Here is a 24,759-nt window from a genome sequence, read left to right as displayed (position 1 = left end):
AGCGATGTTTCGCTTTGATCAAAATAGTAATTGTGTTCCATTATTACATTTTTGTGTTTATTACGCGTGTCAATTGCTAAATGTTGCTCAAAGAAGATGTATCTATATATGTAATATTTCAGATGTGACTTACCATTAAATTATTCTGATAATATTATTATGATTATAATATGATATGTAGGTTATTAGAGAAAGTTAAATTGCATTGTTTGACTGAATTCTGTACTACCATAAGGTGAACGACCGATTCGGTCACTCAAGTAAGGCACCTGAGAGCAGCTCGCTGAGTTGAATTATCGGGGCTATATAAATTATTATTAAGTGTAAAATACTATTGGTGTTAACCGGTGCTATAGATGTAATAGACATTACAGAGAGAGAGAGAGAGAGAGAGAGAGAGGGTTCAACGTCCACTCAACATAAACTAGGCCATTTCGGGGCTAACATATGTTTTAATTTTATTTTAATAATTCACTTGCGCGTAGGACCCAGAAAAAACCCACGAGGTTGGACAGGCGACCCCACTCCTTGTCACGTACAACTGGGGATTCGAAACCACACCACTTGACTCAATGACAGGCCTTATGATACAGCGCGCACATGCTAACCATTCGGCCACCAAACACCCCGGTCACTCAAGTAAAGCGTCTGAGAGCAACTCGCCGAGTTGAATTATCTGCGCTATATAAATTAATATTTTAAGTGTGTAAAATACTGTTGGTGTTAACCGGTGCTACAAATATAATAGACACTAAACAGAGAGAAATTATTGGGTTTAACATCCACTTGACACAAACCAGGTCATTTTGCAACTAACAGATGGTAAAATTTTATTTCAATAATTTTCTGCGTGTAGGGTGTCTTCAGCACTGCGAAGAAACCCAAGGACAGGGTTTGGACAGACGACCCTACTCTTGGTCATATACAAGCTTAAGCTTGAAACCCTGCCTTTTAACTCAATGACAGACATTATGATCTAAAGCAAATGCACAAGAACAGTACTGTTTGATTGCATTGTGTATTGGAATTTGAAATAAGAGTAGGCCGTAGTGGCCCTGTCTGGGCAAAATTTCCCTCATAGCAAATGGTGCATGGCGTATGCCCATCTTCATTAGACCAATCGGAGCAAAACCCCTACGCGCAAGTGAATTATTGAAATCAAATTGAACCATATGTTAGTCCCAAAATGACCCCATCTCTCTCCATCTCTCTCTCTCTCTCTCTCTCTCTCTATATATAACAACCATTAATTACTATTTATCTGAAAATAAAAAGATGTATAATGCAGTAAAGCCCAGTACATTACTTTTAAACTGGATTTATTATCTAATTATTTACAATAATATCCAAAGACTGCATTTTAATTCTCTAATCAGTGCTAATCTTTTCCATGTGAGTACACATATTACCTGATAATATAATTTAAATGTTGTTCAGTAAATTTTTAATCAGATTCTTGTAGATTATAAAGAAGTTTTAATTGTCTAGGGAGGAAAAAAAAAGTTTTATAAAAGTTACGATATGTCTATTTTGGAATGTATGACATTTTGGACATGGAGGTTTTTAACAATGACGGGTCGACTGTACTGGCAGGTAGGGCATGTGTCCTTGGTGCTACTTGAAAGGGGTGTCATTGAGAGCACTGAGAGTACGACCATTCTCCGCACTGAGCCACTGCAGAGGGGAGAGAGAGAGAGAGAGAGAGAGAGAGAGAGAGAGAGAGAGGGAGATCGACATGAACATAAACTAGGTTATTTTTGGACTAACATATGGTTCCATTTTATTTCACTAATTCACTTATGCGTAGGGATCATTTGCAGTGGGAGGGATCATTTGCAGTGGGAGGAAACCTGGGGAACCGGAGGAAACCCACGAGGTTGGCGACCCAACTTCTTGTCATTTTGGAACTAACATATGGTTCAATTTTATTTCAATAATTCGCTTGTGCATAGAGGTGTTTAGCAGCAGGAGGAAACCGGGGTCCCTAGAGAAAACCCATGAGGTTGGACAGGTGACCTTACTCCTTGACGTAATAACAGTTGCGATTTCACGCGCAAGCGTTAAACCACTTGACCGCCCAACCCATGACGTCCAGAGGGTAAAAAGATAAAGGGAAGCGGAAAAAAATGTTTCAAGTTGTGGGGCAATTTGTGTTTAATATGGTCATAAACTTGAAGTCTCTTTCAAGTATATAAGGGCCTCATATATAAATAAACATTCGGATGTACACCACTAAACATCATATACTAATTATCTAATGGTTGACTAGAGGCCATAAATCAACCAAGGCTTCAACAATAACATAAAACTATTTCTTTTTTCTCAGCTTTTTATTCTCCTGTTTAAAATAACACTTCATTCAAATTACCTACAAAGGATTTAAGTACTTATCAATTACCTATACAGTGGCCTTAAGCTAACCTCTCCTAGGCACCAGTCTAGACTCTAGACTTAGGCCAAAAAACAAAAAGCCATGTTTTCTCACAATTTTATCAAACAGGAAGTTGTTGTCAAAAGGATTAATTTGTTTTACTCAAACTGTCCGATAGATTTTGAGAAAGTTGACGCAAAAAAAATAAATAGGGCAGAAGTTAATTTCAAACATATTCTATGCAAGAATATTTTAGCATACTTTTTGTTTATTTTAAATTCTTTTTGAAGGAGCATATTGACAAACTTATGGAATTTTTGTTTCATTTTATTTTATTTTATCTGTATTATGTTTGTATTATGTGTTGGATGATGGTGGTGGGGTGGGGGAGGGGAAGGGGGCCATTTATCAATACATGTATGTCCATATTGCTACCATTACAAAATCCAGACATCTTTTAATGGTTGGAAATGTATTTGTTTCTCTGACCAAAAATAAAACAAAAAAGCCATCGGAGAAGGGAATTCCATCAATTCAATGGAAATTCTCAATGTATCCTCAATGTAGTCTGTCATTGAGTCAACTGGCGGGATTTCGATTCCCCAGTTGTACGAAACAAGGAGTAGGGTCGTCTTTCCAACCTCGTGGGTTTTCTCCGGTCCTCCCACTAAAAAACCCCTAAGCGCAAGCGCATTATTGAAATAAAATTGAACCATGTGTTAGTCCCGAAATTACCTATTCTGTGTCGAGTGGACGTTAACCCCATTTCTCTCTCTCTCTTACTTGTCAAATTATCTAATTAACAAGTTAGTATTGTTAACACACTCAAAATGTGGGAAAAGAAACCTTGTTTGTTGGTAGGAATGTTAAACATGCATTATGCAAGAGCAAAATCTGCTTATTACAAGTCTTTCTTTAGGCCTGAAATGTTATCTAAATTATCAATTAGACATTAATTAACTTATCCAGACCATAATAAACTCTCGATGTCAAGGCTAGCCTTCGATGTTGGCTGGATTAGATTCCTATATGCCGCTTAACGGCCATTGATAATTAAATCAAAACAGTGGATAATCGAGACTATGCTGTTTATATTAATGATTTTAGTAATGATGACCGAGACTACATGTATGCAAAAATTTCACCTGCTTCGTTCTCGGCTCAAAGTGGATTAATTTGACTGAAATTTTCAGCAAATTACCTTTACACTATCTAGTTTTTAACTATTATAGCAAGAACTGCCATCTCTTTATCTTATCTCCCATAATGTATCTTTAAGATAAGGAATTCGATACATGCATACAGTTCCTTCTACCTATGTCAAAATGTAAAGGGGACACACCCACCCTGGTGATGGCCTTGACCATACATCATGGATAACATTCTACACTAAACATGATAAACACAACACAACACAATTTATATGGAAAATAATCACTGGTTTATACACATATAGCACAGCGTTACAAGTATTCATTTATCGTTATCAAGTGAGCTTTCGATTCCCCGGTTGTACGTGACAAGGAGTAGGGTCGCCTGTCCATCCTCGTGGGTTTTCTCTGGGTCCTCCGGTTTCCTCCCACTGCTAAAGACCCCTAAGCGCAAGCGAATTATTGAAATAAAAAAATTAAACCATATGTTAGTCCCGAAATGACGAGTGGACGTTAAACCTCATTTCTCTCTCGTTATCCTGTACAAATAACTGGTTTATACACATACAGCAAGATGTTTCGACAAGTATTCTCTTTTGTACTTGATAACGATAAGAGAATAGTTCGAAACCTCGTGCGATATATGTTTAAACCAGTTATTTGTACTTGATAACGATAAGAGAGTACATGTACCTGTTGAAACATCGGGCAATTTGTGTATACATGTAAACCAGTGATTGTTTTCCATATAAACAGCTGTGTTGTGTTTTTTAATGTGCTAAATCACTAAATGCCACTCAAGGATTACTACAATAATATGGCCAGTGTGGTTTAAGTATCCATAGAGACCATATAAACAAGCTTAAAATTAATTAATTTGTTTTGACCTAACTACCTACTAGTGTTAGGTAAATACCTACATTCTATATATACTGTTGATAATTTACAAGGCAGCTATCATTATTATTATATAACACCAATCAGACATCTGGAGGGAGAAAACTTCAATTTCAATTATAAATCAAAAGCTTACCGAACTCTGGCCCATCAGCTTTAGATCATGGTCACTGATAAACCTAGACTGACTTTTTATGTGGTTCTCAATCATCCAGACATAAATTTCACCTGGTGATTTGCTCAAAATATCCTGAGGTTATATCTCACAAAATTGTTCTTAATTGCTTTATAAAATGAAATGGGGTTTAACGTCCTACTGCTCTGCTCCGGACTGGGCTAATGAAGACGGGCATACGCCATACAGTGTGCTATGAGGGAAATTTTGCCCGGACAATGGCATTACGGCCCACTCTTATATCGAATTCCAACTGTCAAGGGATCTTTTACACGGGACCTTGGTTTTTTCGTCCAATCCGAACGACTAGACAGCTGTCCTTGTCAGGCCCTCCGTTCTGCATCACTGCATGACAAGGGAGAAGCACACCGGAAAATCTGGATGAACTTTCTTGGCCAATGCTGGGATCGAACACCCGACCTCCAGGCTAGCGAGCCAGCGTCTTACCCACTTAGCCACCGTGATCCCCCTAATTGTTTTATAACTATCCTGCACTTAAAAACTGGTATTGAAGTTATTTGCGGTATGAATGAAAATAGATTTAATTAAATGATTTGAAATGAATTGACATTTAATAATGTCCTTTATTTTCTGCACTAGCAGAGTTAATGAAGTCAGTTTACTTAATTCAATGTGCAGTGCTGCATGTAATCTTCATCAAAATTCCAACTACAAAGGGATCTTTAACAAACATGTCAACTTTTATGCACCGACCGGGCAAATGAAGACGGGCATACGTAATTCAGTTTTCCTGACAGTAACGTTTCTGCATACACTTCATCATACCAAACTTAGGCTGTCTGTCTACAGTTAACTCCACTTGAGAACAGACACTAAACTAGATGACCGACATTTTAAATTCTAAATCAACAATTTTCGTTGAAAAAACGAAGTATACTTCAAGAATTTTATTATGTATTTATTATATATGCTTTCATTTAATAAAATTGAAAATGTTTATGTAGTCTTTGTGTGTATGACAGATGTGCAACAGAGAAGAACCACATTACAAAACAGTATCCTAATTTTTGGATATGGCGGCCATTTATGGCAGAGATCTATTCTCAAAGTACCAAGTAGATGGATCTCTGTGTGCAGAATGTCTCTTCCTAACAAAACCCATGAGGTTGACTCAATGGCAGACCTTTGGATCTAAAGTACACCACTTGACTCAATTACAGGCCTTGGGATCTAAAGAACACCACTTGACTCAATGACAGACCTTGGATCTAAACCACACCACTTGACTCAATGACAGACCTTGGGACCTAAAATATACCACTTGATTCAATGGCAGACCTTGGGATCTAAATCACACCACTTGACTCAATGACAGACCTTGGGATCTAAACAACGCCATTTGACTCAATGACAGACCTTAGGATCTAAACATTTGACTCAATGACATACCTTGGAATCAAAAGTACACACCACCAAAAAAAAAAAAAATTATATTTGGCTTATGCAAAATAATCCAGTATGATTGACTTTGATGTCTGTACAGTATATATGTTTTGTTGAAATAGTATCAAAATATTTGGAAAGAATTTGATTGTCCAAAAACAATGCAACACGAAATGAAAACAAACCAATCAGCTCTCACATAAACATTACACTCATTCCCCACATCACAGATAACAACCCGCACTTGTTGACTCTCACATTCTTTCGAAAATATTTTCATTAGCCCTTTTTTTTTATTCGTTGTTACTAAAGTTCCCTTTTTTTTTAATGATTTAATTTGCTCAGAAATACAACAATGGAAATACCAACAAAATCACAAAAAGATAAAAATCATTCAGACGAGATTGTTTGTAGAGAAAGGAGTTCATGAGAGGGCATAAAAAAACATAATTAATTCCCTTGATTAATAGGTCAAGCAGATTTAACCCTAGTAATTATAGAGGAGAGGAATATCAGAGAGGAAGCCCTTTATTATACAAAGAAAAGAATTACAAATCTTTCAATCTGATCTTGTCATCTTTTTTTTTTGATTTAATCAAAGAGCAGTTATAAAACAAGTGGTGTTATGTAACCAAAGTATGGGATGATTAAATATTTATTTTACGTATGTCTACTGTTAAAATTAAATAGAAAAGTGTGAAAAAGAGACTTTACACATTTCAACATCTAAATTAGATCTATAACAAACACAGCACTATATGGTAAAAAAAGAAATGTATACATACATGTATGTCTACTGTTAAAATTAAATATTATTATGAAAGTGCAGACATTACACATTTCAACATCTAAATTAGATCTAATTTTAATTTGGAACAACACAGCACAATATGGTAAAGAAGAAATGTATACATATCTATTTCATATTTTATACTGAAAAATAAATTGTCTAAGAAAATGTTTATTTTATGTCTACTGTTATAGCAAAAGTGTGAAGGAGATATTACACATCTCAACATCTAACTTAGATCTATAACAACACTGCGCCTATTTGGTAAAGAAATGTACTTATTTCACTTTTAAAAAGAAGTGTTTATTTGAAATATCTACTGCCAAAATTAATAGCAAAAGTGTTAAGGAGATTCTACACACTTCAACATCTAACTTAGATCTATAACAACACTGCGCCTATTTGGTAAAGAAACGTACATATTTCACTTTTAAAAAGAAATGTTTTTTTTTACATATGTCTACTGCCAAAACTAATAGCAAAAGTGTTAAGAAGACATTAAACATTTCAACATTTAAATAGCTCTATAACAACACAGCATCTATGAGCAAAAAAAAAAAAAACTATTTCATATTATGCCCCCGTAAAAAATATTTTTTCAAAGAAAATATTGAAGGCACAATTTAATCTAGCAAGATTTAAATAATATTTTGTTTGTGTTTGTTGTACTATTTTTTATGGTTCAATTTTATTTCAATAATTTGCTTGCGAGTAGGGGTCTTTAGAAGTGGGAGGACAGGTGATCCTACTCCTTGTCATGTACAACCGGGAAATCGAAACCATGCCAGTTGAATCAATGACAGACCTTATGATACAGCGTGCACATGCTAACCATTCGGACATCCAACCCCTTTGTTGATAAATAAATCGTAACCTGTGTTTGATTAATAAATGAAAATGTTCTGCAGCCGACTAAGCTAATGCAGACGGGTGTATGGCGTGCAGTGTGCTACCTGGAAAATTCAATCTGATTACAATACAGATCTATATTTCGTTTTGTTTTTTTATACTTTCGATGGCCTACACTACATGAAGATCTGACAGGTTGTAACGATATGTCGCGTCAGAGGTCATACGAGCGGCTTTTGACCCTATGACGTCAGACATTTGATCAATCAATCAGCATTGATGTTACAAGTGGATTACCCACAGTTCCGTGCAAAACACGCCTAAAGCTCGGCTTAACAGACTGTTTCATTGGCTAAGCGCTCACACCATTCAGAACACGTCAATGATAACAACTCTTCCAGATCCTAGTGTAGTAAAGACAAGTAAAACGAAATTTTGAACTATAAAAACGAAACGATAGAATCTGTGTTTTAATCAGACGGTGGAAAATTTTGACGGTCAGTGGCGCTACGAACTACTCTTAATTATAACTGTCAATGTTCTTTTAAGCACATGCCAATGTGTACACAGGACCTTAATTTTTTGTCCCATCCAGACAACTAGATGTCGACCTTGTTTTTGATTAACCAAACATGATAAGAATGATGTACATGTAAACCTTTACAAATTAGGAATGTAAATAAATCTTTATGGACAACAAAAACAAAAATAAAATCGCAAATGTTTAACAGATTCTGATTCTTGCCATCAGTATTTAAATATTTCAGCACAATTATTATAAACAACTTATAAACATTGATGGGGGGTTGGATGGCCGAATGGTTAGCACGTGCGTGCTGTATCATAAAGTCTGTCATTGAGTCGACTGGCATTGTTTCTAATCCCCGGTTGTACGTGGCAAGGAGTAGGGTCGCCTGTCCAACTTCGTGGGTTTTCTCTGGGGCCTCCGGTTTCCTCCCACTGCTATAGACCCCTACGCGCAAGCGAATTATGTAAATACAATTAAACCATATGTTACTCCTGAAATGACCTAGTTTGTGTCGAGTGGACGTTAAACCCCATTTCTCTCTCTCTCTATAAAGATTGACAGTTATCGACATGATATTTTTTTGCATCGCAGAAAAAATTCAAACAATTCGAATCAACAATCTAAATATCAGTCAACAACATATAATGTATATAAAAATATTTTTGTAGCATCGCAGAAAGAAATTCAAACAATTTGGATCAACAATCCAAATATCAGTTAACAATGTATATAAAAATATTTTTGTAGCATCGCAGAAAAAATTCAAACAATTCAGATCAGAAATCCAAATATCAGTCAACAATGTATATATAAATATATTTGTAGCATCGCAGAAAAAATTCAAATAATTCAAATCAACAATCCATACATTAACAAGTTTGACTGTGTCTAGAGCAGGGACAGTCTACACCTGGCGCATGTGTCAAACAAGGTTCATTGGATGAATAGAAAAGAAATGAAATTAAATGGGGTTTAACGTTCTACTGTTCTGCTCCAACTGGGTTAAGGCCAACGGGCATACGCCATACAGTGTGCCATAGGGAAATTTTTCCTGGAGAGAGGCGTTATGGCCTACACTGTCAAGGGATCCTGATATATGGGTCATGTTATGATATGTATTGCATGTGAATGAAAACCAAAAAATTTGGTGCAATCCTATTTCGTTTTGTTTTTATAGTTCAAAATTTTTTTTACTTGTCATTACTGCACTAGGATCTGGAACAGTTGTTACATTACTGGCGTTCTGGTTGAAGTGAGGGATTAGCCAATAGGTCTGTATTTTAATCAGGTTAATGCCGGTGTAAACATAGTGAAATTTATAAAAAAGTATAAAAGCAACTTCTCGTTGAGTGTGGAGGGGGGTGGGTGTGGATGGCCGAATGGTTAGCATGTGCACGCTGTGTCATGAGGTCTGTCATTGCGTAAATTGGCAGGGTTTCGATTCCCCGGTTGTATGTGACAAGGATTAGGGTTGCCTGTCCAACCTCGTGGGTTTTCTCCGATTTCCTCCTACTGCTAAAGACCCCTACGTGCAAGCGAATTATGGAAATAAAATTGAACCATGTGTTAGTCCCGAAATGACCTAGTTTGTGGACATTAAACCCCTTTTTTTTTCTCTCTCTCTCTCTCTTCTCTCCCTTGTTGAGTGAGGTACATATGTACACTCTACTTAGTTCTTAATACTGTCACTAAAACTAAACATTAATAAATCAGAGAATTGTTCTCTTTTATTTAGACTCATTGTTAATTTGACTCTTCAACACATCTACGAAGAAAATAATATTACATGGTGATTGGCATGTAATGCGTCCAGATTGAATGAAATTAAAGTACATTTATTATGAACTTATTCAAAACAACCATTTATAACATCATATTTATGACAATTTTGCAAAAGCTTACAAAAAAAAAAGAGAGAATTCATTCACTAGTGGTGACATATTGCAGAAATCTACAATATCTAAATGTGTTGTAAATTATATGGTAGATATAGCTATGATATATAGTGTGCAGTAAATCATATTTAATATGCAATATATATGATAATTCACAGTTGTTCGAAATAAAAACAAAACGCAATAATATAGCTGATTAATATCAGTTACTTTGTAGGCTCTATTCTTATGAAATATATAAAAAAAATAACTGCGGCATAACGCATGGTATTTATCTCTATAATCCATGTAAAGATAGGCCAAATAACCGTTAATTACATAACAATAGCCTTAGCGATCATGCCGAGTGATGAAATTAAAAGTGCAGAACGAGCTTGATTTCTAGTAATTCAGTTAAATATCCCATAATATAACTACTTACCTTTTCAAATATCTGAACGTATTCGTTGTATGTTAGGCCTTGCAACAGGTTGTATTAACGTAAAATTCTTCGGGGGAAATAATATGCCTCATCTGGGAGTCAAAATCATAATAATCAGGTCTCAAAACGACAACACAGTGCTAAACTGAATATCTGATAAATTTGCGGCTGTTTTACTACGTTATGCGAGCTAAACAGCTGCGATTACGCATGTTATTACGGCTACTTTTTGCAAATTATGGTCTAGACATAGGTGTCTCATGTGAATAAACAATGCAATCAATAATTCTATGAATATAGTTTATGCTCTACACCTAGGTCAAAATACGCAGTTTTTCCAATATTTTACTATTTTCCCGGATTTTCTCACGCGTTTACCTCCCTTTACCTTTTGATTGACACAATTAATCCAGCCAATCAGATGTGAGTCTGGGAGTTTTGAAGCCGATCAAGATGGAGTCTACGAGTTTGCTGTAAAGAAGTGTTGTTGTCTATCCTAATAATTCGCATGCTATGTCACAAATATGGAAGGATATCGAAATATTTTCACCATAGACCACGTGAATAGACTGCGGCAGCTTGCAGAACAAGATTTAAGAGAAAAGGGGGTCAAATTACCGAAGAGCAAGAAGACAAAAAAGTTGAACACATCACGAGGACCAAATCAAGTAGGTGTTGCCCGTTTAGACCACAAAGTCCACAGTGGTGACAATAACACAAAGCAGTGGTCAAGATCAAGGGCTACTTTTTGGATGTAGACTTTTGAAACACTAGTGACTATATAACATTTGCTAACAAGCATTAGGCCTACGTGTTAATATTAAATATTAGGCCTATTGGTAATTGAATGATTGTTTTCACACCAAAGTTTTAAATTTAAAATTAAAATGTTTTACTTGTACTTGGGCCATAGCATGTATAAATTATTAACCCGTGTTTCGAGATAAGAAGAAATGACGTAGGTAGATACAAATGTAGATCCAACTGGCAAACCAAAATGTGAATGATGATAATCACATCAGGCTTCAAATAGCCTAAGCAAAATTGACAATTTTTTTCTTCAAAACAATGATTGATTATTGTTATTATAACATTTCTGCCACATCCAACAACAATTAATCAAATTGCTTTCCCCGACAATTTAGATTTGACATTTTTACCTCATAAAGACGTGACCAATCAAAGTACTAACCTGATCGAATTTGCGCACGACTAATATAGACCGTAATTATGAATTTCTGTATCAATAGATGATAAAAGCAACGCTTGATTTACTTTATTCAATTGACAATATTTATTTCCTGATAAACGAAAGTTGTTTCATTAGATTGGGCTGTGTATTATTTATGTTAATAGTATAAAATTAACTTATTTTTAAGATGTTGTAAACTTATATTACCTGTGGTAATAAAAAAAATTAAGTTTGCCAGATGAAACTTAAGGCACCCAATGGTAGCTAAAAGCAAGCACGTCGGTTGTACGTGACAAACGTGGGTTTTCTGTGGGTCCTCCGGTTTATGCCCACTGCCAAAGACCCCTACGTGTACGTGGAAGTGAATTATTGAAATGTAATTGAACCATGCGTTAGTCCCGAAATGACCTAGATTGGTACTTTTTATATTTCTAGTACTGAATATCTATGGCCCCCAGATTTTCTGGGTGTAGGCTATACATGGGTAGCATGACATTTTGGTCTCGCGTCATGTTGGCCTAAGTCTTTTTCATTGTACAAGCATGTACCATGTCATGTATCTGACAAGTACTGGCAATGAAATGAAGTAAATTTATTGTGAAATAATTATTATTTTCAGGATGGTTTGATGACAGCTAGTAATATTTTTGGAAATTATCTTTCTCATGTTCCTTGTGTTTATGTCAGTGATTGTGGATATGTACCAAAGTAAGTCTCTTGACCTTTTCAACATCAATTTTATAAAGCATTAGTAATAAGCTTCAAACTTTCAATATAAAAGACCAGTAGTGGCAGAAGGCTACAGTAATAATACATACATGTATGTGCTATGAGGGAAATTTGGCCCATACAACAGTGCTGCAACCTACACTTATTTCAAATTCCATTTGTCAGTCAAATTTTCTTTTACACAGACACATTAACATGTACAATTTACACAGGACCTTGATTTTTTGTACCATCCAAACAACTAGATGGTGCTCCCTGCCAAAAGACTTGTAACTGTTGCACTTGTTATAGCATTGTTTATACATGTACCGGAAGATCCGAAGATCCAATCTGTTTCACAGAGAATTACGAGTCTCGTATAATATCTCTGTCATAGATGACTGCCTTAACACGTGCTGTCACAGCACGCGGTGTGAATCATTGGCTGAATGGCGCGTGCATTGTTTACATAAGACATAACTGCTTCGGAGAGAATGCTGCATTTTAGTCAATTTAATACCCATTTACACTAAATCGGAAATAATTTTTACCTACAAATACGTCAAACGCCTTTATTTATTTTTCCAATATATACAAAAAATGTTTTAGAATTTAATTTGTCGCAGGAAAAAAGTTAATATTTCTAGCTTATTAAGCCGCATCAATGTCATCCTTATCAGTGATTGTCGCGGCCAAGCAAATCTTCACTGCGGATCAGTGTGCCGAAGATCACGCAGTCAAGTGTAGATGATTGCAATCCAGGCACTGAATAGTTAACTGGCATCCTGTCATTGGAAAACAAAAACCAGATTAGTGAGCTCAATTATTCCACAAACCCAAAGGCCAACTTACATTCAGGTCAGGGGGGGGTGGATGGCTGAATGGTTAGCGTGTGCACGTTGTATCATAAAGTCTATCATTTGTCATGGTTTCGATTCCCCGGTTGTACGTGACAAGGAGTAGGGTTGCCTGTCCAACCTCGTGGTTTTTCTCCGGGTCCTCCATTTTCCTCCCACTGCTAAAGACCCCTACGCCCAATCAAATTAAAATTAAACCATATGTTAGTCCCGAAATGACCTAGTTTGTGTCGAGTGGACGTTAAACTCTCTCTCTCTCTATATTCAGGTCAAGTATATTAATCACATTGTATTTTTCCCCACCAGGTTTTTGGTAGATGCTGAAGAAGTAATTGTTAATAATGTTAATCAGGAAGGTATATTTAGGAAATCTGGAGCTATCAGCAGACAAAAAGAATTAAAGGTAATAGTAATATTAAATCTGATCAGGCACAATCCTGTAACAGTGTACAGGTAACTAAGTCTGATCGTGCAAAATCCTATAACTGTGTACAGGTAACTCTAAACTAGTACATAATGAAATTCTAAATAGATGTGAAGCAAATAACACTACAACTCAGGTATGTACATGTAGTTGTGCTCTTTTAGCAGGAGCTTCTGTATTTCATTTCATTTCGTTTCAAACAACTGTTGACAAATTGTTCAAATTCGTTGAGAATCATCGAAAACTACATGTATTGGGTTCCGAGTGTCGTGTACGTTTAAAATGGTCTGTCTAGATTAGATAATGAGTGTTGAGTTTACAACTGTTTATTTTCAGAGTGGTGTTGAGGACTTTTAAAATTAGTCTGTTAATTACTCAACACAGAGTAAAACAGCACAACTACACTATTCCTGAGTTGTAGTGTAAAGTATATGTATATGTATCTCTGTCCCACCAACACATGCTTGTTGACATCAAGACAGAGTTCATGAGCGATGCCCTCTACTAAAAATAAATGCATCTTTCTCAATTAATGCAAAGCGATTTGACCCAAATAAATTGAAGAACACAATAATAAACTGTCTTCTTTGAGCGATAATTAGCAATTGACACAAGTAATAAAAACAAAAACATAAATATGGAACACAATTACTAGTTTAATTAAAGCAACGTTTCATTGAGGGTTTTCTCTACGTTTTCTAGAGAACCCTCAACGAAATGTCGCTTTAATTAAAAGAGTAAGTGTGTTCCATATTATGTTTTTGTGTTTATTAATAATAAACTATGTTATGTCATGTTCTGAATAGCATATTTTCTAACTTAAACAGGTATTATGCAAGGGCTAAATCTGCTTATTGCAGGACTTTATTAAGGCCTTAAATCTATACTAATATTTGTGACTGTCGTTTGTCTGTCTGTTCGGGGTTGGCAGCTACACTAGGTCTGCCCCGAGTCTGAAATTTGGGGTATAGGGGTAGCTCGGACCGGGGAGTTACATAGGCCAGGTGGCGTTAGTCTACCACTTCCGGTTTCGGAGTTATGACCCCCGAGCGAAGCCGGGCATTCTTCTAGTATTATATATAAATTATTAATTTGACACTTTGTAACATGACAAGACCGTAATCAACTCTTGATGCCATTGGATGCCTCTGATTTTAAACAAATTACAATCTGATCTGCTGTTCAACAACTGCTGTGATTAATCGTAAAAATGGATAAAATAACCACCATTATTTGTCTCTAGAATAACTTTTTAAAATTTATTTATTTTAGCAACAAATAGAAGAAGGAAAATGTTTTACCGATGCGAATGTGAACGATGTTACAGGACTTATAAAACAGTTTTATAGAGAGTTACCTGAACCTCTGTTTACTAGTGTCTATCATGATACCTTTGTCCGATGTTACCAACTCGGTAACGAGGACACAGCTTCCCAGGCCATTCTATTACTCTGTCTCCTTCTTCCGTCAGAGTATCTCAGCGCATTGAGATACACCATGAAGCTGTTATCATTTATCGCTCTTCATTCTGACACAAACAAAATGGACGTTGCCAATTTGGCTGTCGTGCTAGCACCGAACATCATGCATGTTAATAGCAAGAGTGAAAAAATGAACTCCACTGAAGAGAAATTGATTCAGATTCAGACCGCGATCGTAGAATTGTTGATCAAGAATGCGGAATGTGTTGGACTTGTGTCGGATGATCTGTACTCCCGTACGTGTAAGATGGTGGAGATCTACGGAGAAGAGGATCTCGATGCAAGCGATGACAATACGCTAGAAGATTCTAAAGATTGTAGAAAGAAAGAAAAGAAGAGAAAAAGGAGTGGATCTTTTCAAGGTTTATATTAATTAAATATCAGTTTACATACACATACATTGTACACCTAAATCTGGGGCGTTGGTTGGCCGAATGGTTAGCACATGCGCGCTGTATCATAAGGTCTGTCATTGAGTCAACTGGCGTGGTTTTGATTCCCCGGTTGTACATGACAAGGAGTAGGGTTGGCTTTCAAACCTCGTGGGTTTTCACCAGGTCCTCCGGTTTCCTCCCACTGCTAAAGACCCCTACGTACAAGCGAATTATTGAAATAAAATTGAACCTATTTTGTATCGAGTGGACGTTAAACCCATCTCTCTCTCTCACACCTAAATCTAAATCTGGGGAATATTAAAGATTAATCTCCTTTGAATCAGTGATGTTATTCACTCTCACAAAATACACATGAAATTAAATGGAGAATGACATTATTTCATATTTTTCACACACTTTGTTTTATAAGTTTTTTTGAATGAATTGATGTCACAGTAGAGCAACTGCTCGATCTCTATCCGGGGAGTTGAGTCGACTGGCATGGTTTTCAATCCCCGGTTGTACGTGACAAGGAGTAGGGTCGCCTGTCCAACCTCATGGGTTTTCTCAGGGTCCTCCGGTTTCCTCACACTGCTAAAGACCCCTACGCACAAGCGAATTATTGAAATAAAATTAAACCATATGTTAGTCCCGAAATGAACTAGTTTGTGTCGAGTGGACATTAAACCCCATTTCTCTCTCTGTCTCGACCTCTATCCCTCCAAACTTCCAAGAGTTGTGAATGGCTATGGTAAACTGTATTAAGGACAACACAATTAAGGACCCTGTACTACTTAGAAATGTGACTCTAGCATGTGGAGGCGGTTTAAGAAGCAGTTTCGGGCAGTTTAGAAAATGAGCTTCAAAACTTTCCTGTAATTTTTTTTAGGGAACTGTGGTGGTCATTATTTACGTGTACATGTAGTCCTACCAGATACTATGTTAATTTTATTTCAGACCTTCATGTTAATTTCTATTGAACGTTTGTACTGGTGATTGAACACCTTATCATAAATTTTGTCACAAATCCAACTTCATAAACTGAAAAATATGATAGGTCTACTTTTGCAATATTTTAAGGATGCAGCTTTTTCATTGGATAAGACATTCGATACAATATTAGCCCTTAGCCAAGGGAAAATCTAAATCTGTACATGTTAAATATTTTGGTTTACATTTTTTTGAAAATGGCCCCTTTATTAGGGGGTTGGGGGGTGTATGTGTGTAACCACATGGTTTCACACATGCTCTTTAAATTACAAGGCCCGTCATTGAGTGAAGTGACGTGGTTTCGATTCACCGCTTGACAAGGAGTATGGCCGCTGGTCCAACCTTGTGGGTTTTCTATGGGTCCTCCGCTTTTCTCCCCCTGTCAGTGTATTTGTCTGTGATGATGAATTAAATCAATGATATCAATATTTTTCAGGATTTGTAAGTTCGATAGCTAACGGTATTGCTAAATTACGAAGAAGTACGGATGGAAAAGAGGCTAAAACAGGAAACATAACTCAGAGTAGTTCCTGTTCCATCAACACTACGGCTAATGAATGTTCAATTTCCCAAAATGCAACTGAACATCCTCTGACGACGCCAGTTGTAATGCGTAAAAGAAAAGCTTCAGGAGAGGTCATTCCATTTTCAGCTACAAAAAAGTAAGATTTTATTGCATTAAAGAGTCTTGTCTATTCCCCCCCAAAATTTGTTCTTGCTTTAATTAAATTTTATGATAAGATCTGTTTGAAAGTTATTTATAGGAACATGAGCAGATACAGGTATACTGGGATGTCCTCTAAAACTAAAGTTGAGTCAACATTTTGTCACAAATACTGTTTTCCAATCTGCTTGTTTCCCAAGGGTCTGCAAGGTAGAAGGGTGTGGGGGGGGGGGGGGAGGGATGCTGTTAATAAAAATGAACCAGGTATAATTCAGTGAATTAATTTCATTAGCTGATAGTTAAGTCAGATTAATAGGGATAGCAATCATCTAGCTGGATGAAGTAAATGCAGATGAAAAATATCCATGGGGTCCGCGATTGGGAACCAGTGACCAGAAATTTGATTGAATAAAACACCCACCTGCTAACTAACGATTACCAGGTACATGATGTTTCAGTCCTGACGTTTTGGGTCTCAACAAAAATATGTCTCAAACCTCATTATTATCGAGTCCGAAAAGTCATTATGTATGTCCGAAAAGTTGCCACACTGAGTCCAAATTGGCGTTTGTGTGGAGTCCGAAAGGTCACAGGACCTAAACGTCATGCTATCAATTAAACTTGACTGACAATATAAATATATTTTACAGGAAAGCTATTATATTAAATTTACCCCAGCAGACGACTCTTGGTAATACACCGTTTACACCAGCTAGAAAAATGGACATAAATGGTGAGTTCACTATGATATATTGTCTTATAAATAATTTTGCATACGAAACTTAAGCTACAGTTAGCTCGGCTTGACCGACATTTTAAGTCCTAATTCAATGATTTTAGTCGAAAACACTAAGTATACTTCAAGTGTCTATTCTGCTTCCATTTAATAAAATTGAACAAATTTTTGTTAATTGTTTGTATGTATGACAGATGTGAAAATTAGTAGAAATGCATTACAAAACTGTATACTAATGTTTGGATATGGTGGCCATTTAGGACAGAGATCTATTCTCGAAGAATTAAGTAAATGGATCTCTGTGAGCAGTAGGAATTTTAGGAATTGCACTTTTTCACTTCCTTCCTATCATCTGGTTTAACGCATGCGTTTTAGGTTATTAGAGTCTGTCATTGAGTCAAATTGCGTGGTTTCAAGCTCATAGTTGTAAGTGACAACAAAAAGTAGGGTCATCTGCCAAACCTCATGAGTCTTCCTGGGGGATTGGATGGCCGAATGGTGCGCTTTTAATCATAAGGTCTGTCATTGAGTCAAGTTGTGTGGTTTTGATTACCCATTTGTACGTGACAGTAACGTCGCCTCTCCAACCTCGTGGGTTTTCTCCAGGTCCTCTGGTTTCCTCCCACTGCTAATGACCCCTATGCGTAAGCGAGTTATTGAAATAAAATTGAAACATGTGTTAGTCCCGAAATGGCCTAATGGCTTTCTCTCATTCAAATTTCTAATGATGAATGATCAACTATAACATGGCTCGGATATAGCAACAAACATGGTACTAGAATTACTTGAAATAGATTTGTTAGTTAGAAACTAGATTAGCTTTGTCTTTAATCTCTTGAGTCCTGTAAGACCTGTTAAATTTTCAGAAATGAAGAAATTAGGGACTATTGATACCCCAAGTATTGCGTTTAGTGAAAGTACTTTACCTAACTTTACAGCCACCCCGTCTGCCAAAGATATGAAAACTCCCAGAAAGAAGTTCCTCTTCAGTCCTGGTAGCAGTAAGAAAACTGTCTCGTAAGTACATACCATCTTATTCTGTATTGAATTCAGTGTTGTTTGAAACATCCGTGTTTACGGCGTGTCTGGCAAGATGGTGAAATGCACGAAATACCCTCACTGTCCATTTAATTTGAAATGTAGTAAAATCTCTCAATAATTACTGCACTTGCATTATTTTCTACTGGTTACAAACCATTGAAACTGGAAGGTGAGGCTCGATTGTTAGTCGGGAAAATTCTGCGTGTGACGCAGAATTCCGAGTAACAGTTCTGTCAGTCCTGACAACTGAGATGGTGTGAGTAGAATCGTGACGTAATTAAGCACAACGAATATGTTTTAGCTGTCATGGTTGGTTGAGATATTTTCTCATACAGTCGTCGCATTTTCACTCACTATTTTTTGGTTTAACAGAATTCAATTACAGAATGTTCAATCGAGCATCCCCAAAGTGTGCTATAGACTCAGTTGTCAAGTACATAACCCTGATAAATGTTCATGACAATCATAAATGATACTGGATAATCATAAGTGTTTAACTTTATGAGAATTGATTTAGCAGTTGACAAAATAAAAACAAAATAATAAAAACCTCCCTCCCTGATAAGATTTTTTGGATGGATTATCTGAAAACCAGAACCTTTTTTTCTAGTTTGGCCTATCTACCCATTTTTTAATTTATGGAGAACAGGTGCTTGTTTATAATTAATTACCCTAAATATCCTCTGGGTTTAAAAACAATGATGGCTTAGTTTAAAACCTTAGGCAACTCCTTCACACCAATGGTTTATGTCCCCAGGCAATATAAACTTTATGCCTCATTAAGATTTAGGAAGTTAATTCCGGAAATGTCCAGTATAGTATTAGATAGTTGTTTATTTTTTGCTTCAAGGATATTTCTTTATTTCATGAACATTATGTAAGAGTAAAATGTGCCTCAGATTGCAGGGCTTTCTTTTGACTTCAAAAGTTTTATAAACTATTATTTAGACATTTATTCACATAAATAAACAAGCCTATAATCAACTTTCTAGACCATCGGATGGATAAGATTTAAATGATTTAGGACACCTGCAAGATTTAAAATTTAATGATAAAATTGATAATAGAGACTTACACGTAGACTCGATTGTCAAGTACCGTTGCTCTGATAATCAACAATCTACACTATATCTTGTAAAACACCCATAACTTCACTCGGAACAAAGTAATTTGAATGAAACTTGCAATATATAATTTAACCATTATAGTAAAAATGGCCAGAAATCTTACATGTAAACACCCACTTAGAATAAAGTAATTTGAATGAAACTTGCAATATATATATATATTAGAGCAAGAACGGCCAGAATTCTTACATAATGCATCTTATAAGTTTATACTACAGTACAAGACATGGAACAAGTTGAATATCATTCTGGGACATATTTGGTTTTGTTTTCTTAAAAGGGAGCCACGGTGGTTAGGGGGGTTAGATGCTGGCTTGCTAGCCTGGAGGTCACGTGTTCGATCCCTGCATTGGCTGAGAAAGTTCATGGGGATTTTCCAATGTGGTTTCCCCTTGTCAGTGGTGCAGAACAGAGGGCCTGTCAAGGACAGCTGTCTAGTCCTTTGGATGATGCGGAAAACCAATGGCCTGTGTATACATTGGAATGCATGTAAAAGATCCCTTGGCAGTTGGAATTCGATATAAGAGTAGGCGATAGTGCCGCTGCCCGGGCAAAATTTCCCTCATAGCCCATCTTCATTAGCCCAGTATAGGAGCAGAACAGTAGGACGTTAAACCCCATTTCATTTGTTTTGTTAACGATGCATTATTCAAAAGCTAAATCTGCTCATTGCATATATTTCTTTATGACTTAAATGTTTATAAATTATTGATTAGACATTTATTAACTTATCAAGACCATAATCAACTCTCGATGCCATCGAATGCTTGCGATTTTCAACAGATTTCAATACGATTGACAGTTAATAATTTGATTTAAATATGGATAATTGAGACTTTGTTTATTATTTTAACAATGTCAATAATGACAATTGAGACTACACTGTTCTTCTATCGGCGATAACTCGGCTCAGACTGAATTTTCAACATATTCCCTTTTCGTTATCCTTTTTTTTTCTCTCTCTCCCTCTAAACTGAACTCAATAAATGCATGGTTATAAGTAAATTAAGATATTTGTATATTTCAGTAATCCAGCTAATACTAGTAATAGTAGTAATATATCTACAGGTTCTATTAAAAAACCTAAAGGAAAGAATATATTTAGACGACTTAGTGGTAGTAAGAGTGATAAGGTAAGTGCATGTAGTTCATGTAGGCAGATTCATCAGGTCTTTTACTGCTCTTACTAGTATAGTTAAAGTTCTGCATTTTCCAGCCTTGTTTCAGTGGTGCAGGATGTAGGGCTGGCAATGAAAAGTGGGTAGTCTTTCGGGTGGGACACCCATAGCACTGTCGTCAGGGCCAAATTTCTATTAAAGAAGCACTTGAAAGCTCCCTTAAAATTGAAATTTGAAATAGGAGTTGTTCATATAGCACAACTCATTATATCACTCGACCACCCAACCCGCCTTGTCAAAATGTACCCAGGGGCAACTAATATCACCTTTAATCTCTCTATAGTATGGTGACAGTGTTTTGCTAATTACAGTAGAACTTTTTCATTCATTATCTAAATGTAGTTTATGTGGCCTTTAATAATTTAACAGGAATGCTAGATAAAGACTAGAGAAGAGAGAAACCTAGTCGAAACGTTGCTCAGTAATAAATAGGAATTGTATTTCATAGAATGAGGGGGGTTGGGTAGCTGAATGGTTAGTTGTGTGCACATTTGATCAGCAGGTCTGTCATTGAGTCAAGTGGCAGGGTTTCAATTCCCCACTCGTACGTGACAAGGTGTAGGGTTGCCTTGCCTGTTCTCTGGGTCCTCTGGTTTCCTCCCCCTGCCAAAGACCCCCTAAATGCAAGTGAATTATTGAAATAAAATTAAACTATGTGTTAGTCCCGAAATGACCTAGTTTGTGTCGAGTGGACCTTTAAAACCCAAATCTCTCTCTCTCATGTAGACTCTCTCTCTCTCTCTCCATAGAACTATGACCGGTATATCTGAATATTTTTCACATTATCTTTGTTTGAAATATAACTTTGATTTTTATTGCATTTCAGGATTCTGAAGCTCTTTCATCATCCACATCTAGTAATATTGGTGAACGTCTTGCGAGTCCACCAGACTCATCTCCACAAGATATTGTAGACAGAATCCACAAACAATCCCATTTAGATTCTCCGCTCTCCGGACGATTACCCACATCACCTTCGTTACCTGATATTTCGGTTCTTTCGCAAGCAAATTCGTTGAACGAAGGATTTATAATGGATGGTGCTGAAAATGACTTTGAGAGATCAGAAGCGACGCAAGACCGCGGTCGAAGTTTACAGAGAAATGCCCAAGCGTCCTCATCTGATCCAACTGCTGATAAATCTCCAAAGAAACCATCCCGAAGATCACTCTCAGCGGATCATGCGATGCTCAATAAGTTACAAAATCTTAAACGAGGGGCTCCAAATACAATTACGAATGGATTGCTAAAAGGTAAACCATGTGATTTGAAAAAGTTGCGAAGAAGTTTTGACAAATCGGACATTGGAAATCCTATTCCCTTAGTAGTACCGACAGTCTCTGAAAATGCGATGACGTGTCAACAAGCTATGGAAGTGCAAAACAGACGAAATGCAGATTCGGCTTCCATAAAAAGCTTATCTGGGACATCAATTGGCTCTTCAGTTTCTCAGATATCAACTAACTCGCAACAAAAGATCATGGCTCCACCTCAATCAGATAAAGCGTACGATTTGGATGAATCTGACACTGGCTTTTCCACAATTTCTGGCAACACTGTTATTTTTGTACCCAAGGGAGGTAAGCCAATGTTAGTACCTCATCATCCTCAATATAAAAAGATCAAATCGAGTGACAGTACAGATAGTTTAATAAGTTCTGTGTCGGAGAGTTCCGAGGCCAGCAGCCATCATGTTAAAATGGAAAGAAGCGTATCAACCGACAGTGGAAAAGGATCATTACTTGATGACACCATGTTAACAACGGCTCACCCAAAATCGTCCTTGGATACGGCATTCATTGAAGAGAGCATGCTTGTTGATTCCTCGATGAATCATACAAGAGTGGAGCTAGATGAATCGAATGTCAGTAAACAACCTACAGGACAAAACATGGCGCCCATGAAATCGATTTCTTCATACGATTTACAAAATGCTGCGCCAAAATGCCAAGTGGTGCGATCCCAGAGTATGTATTGTACGAGTTTCAATCGTCCAGCGCCCAACATAAAACCTAATCTGCAGATCAGTAAAGAGACCCATAAACTCCTGGCTCGCGCTGGATTTATGTCAGAAGGGAAGGTGGCGAGAAGTACGGAGGATATCCAAGTACCGGTGAAATCTCCAACAAAATCCTTTTGCCGAGATCAATCGAGCAGATGCTCCATCAACATGGGTAGTCTGGTCGATATGAAATCTGAATTGGACAATGAAGAAATGAAGCAAAGCAGAAGTCATGGTTTATCAGAAGTAGCAGAAGAGACAATGGAGGTGGAGACTAGTGAAGAGGCTGATGTGATGACAGAATGTCCGTCTGCGATTATTAAGAGAGCCAATACCAGCCTTCCTAAACACGACAGTATCCTGAATATCCAGCAGTCGAATTGTGGAAAGGTCGCAGAAAATGTTAAAAACCTCGAACAGTCAGTTGATTCTAAAGATAAATTTGTGTCACCTTACCGCTTTCCAAATTCCACGACACGAAAACGAGGTATGTCACCAATTAGGATTCCAACAATATTTGCTAAAACTGATCAACAGGCGGCCAAATTTAGAGAAATTGCTTTAATGGCTAAAGAACGGGGCGCGTTATCCAGAGGTGTAGCAAAAGTACCTATTTCAACAAATTTACTAAAATCTTCAAGCACTGTTACGGACAATAATTCAGATTTTGAATTTGTGAAGCCAGCGGAACGTCCCAGTACGTATCACACGGACAGATCTAAGTCTGATTGTTCCGTGGCTACCAGTTCCGTATCCGAAACAAATTCAAGTATTTCTATCAGCACCTTAAGTACCGATTCTTATTCAGACTTTTCGACGATTTCGCCTATGTCAGAATCGGGAGAATCTGGTGATGAAGTTTTCTCTCCAAAAACAGAGTCGACTCAATCAAATAACGATCAATTGGAAGAAAGTTCTGACGACGCGACTATCAAAACATCATTTAAGGGACAACAGATTGAATTGAGCTGTTCTTTAATGGAAACTATTAATGAAGTTTGCACACCTCAACGGTCGGCACTGAAGGATTGTGGGAATGTAGTTGCTAAAGAACAAAATCAGTCAAAGATGTCTGAATTAAAACTTCCCAAATCGGATGAAGAAATTGGAGACTATGTCGTTTTACGCACAGCAGGAGGCTTGACGCCCAGACAGATTCTACGATTTTCTCAAACGCCTAAATCAAAATGCATTTCTCCCAATAAGCCTGTCAAACGTCTAGTCTCTCCAGGTTCCCCTCGAAGACACACAGCTCGTCAATCAAACAAATCGTCACCATCGCGGAAATCTGATGGAAAACCAGTATTATCCTCCATACCCCAGCATTTACAAACAGACGTTGGAAATATTTAAATAGACAATCCATATCTTATTGTTTTAAATCTGTTTTTAACATCTTTAACTTACTCGTACTTATTGTGCCATCTGACTTGCTATTTCTGTTTTTATTATTCATTTACAAATTGTTCTCACCCATGTAAGATTAAAGATTTGTTAGCTCTG

At 36.8% G+C, this 24,759-nt stretch overlaps 2 protein-coding genes across 4 annotated transcripts in view; one reads left to right on the top strand and one right to left on the bottom strand.

Moving 5' to 3' along the window:
- The window catches only part of LOC126821919 (ras guanyl-releasing protein 3), a 70,361-nt gene extending 59,540 nt beyond the window's left edge, over positions 1–10,821 (bottom strand). For both annotated transcript variants that reach the window (XM_056100784.1, XM_050550547.2), the window contains exon 1: positions 10,483–10,821. The gene's annotated coding sequence lies outside the window, so the exon portion shown is untranslated. The remainder of the gene's footprint in view (positions 1–10,482) is intronic.
- A 120-nt stretch (positions 10,822–10,941) lies between these two features.
- Positions 10,942–24,759, top strand: LOC126821915 (rho GTPase-activating protein 11A). Of its 2 annotated transcripts, none has more exons than XM_050550535.2 (9): positions 10,942–11,150; positions 12,294–12,382; positions 13,546–13,642; positions 14,936–15,506; positions 16,945–17,170; positions 17,823–17,905; positions 18,847–18,925; positions 21,104–21,209; positions 22,081–24,759. In XM_050550535.2, the coding sequence occupies exons 1-9, from the start codon at positions 11,007–11,009 to the stop codon at positions 24,607–24,609; spliced, it is 3,924 nt and encodes a 1,307-aa protein (XP_050406492.1). In that variant the 5' UTR covers positions 10,942–11,006; the 3' UTR covers positions 24,610–24,759. The 2 variants fall into 2 exon arrangements, with proteins under 2 accessions (XP_050406492.1, XP_050406491.1); XM_050550534.2 differs by having other exon boundaries at positions 18,775–18,925.

Source organism: Patella vulgata, chromosome 5, assembly GCF_932274485.2.
Source record: "Patella vulgata chromosome 5, xgPatVulg1.2, whole genome shotgun sequence".
Taxonomy (NCBI): domain Eukaryota; kingdom Metazoa; phylum Mollusca; class Gastropoda; family Patellidae; genus Patella; species Patella vulgata.
This window is presented reverse-complemented; position numbering and strand designations above follow the sequence as displayed.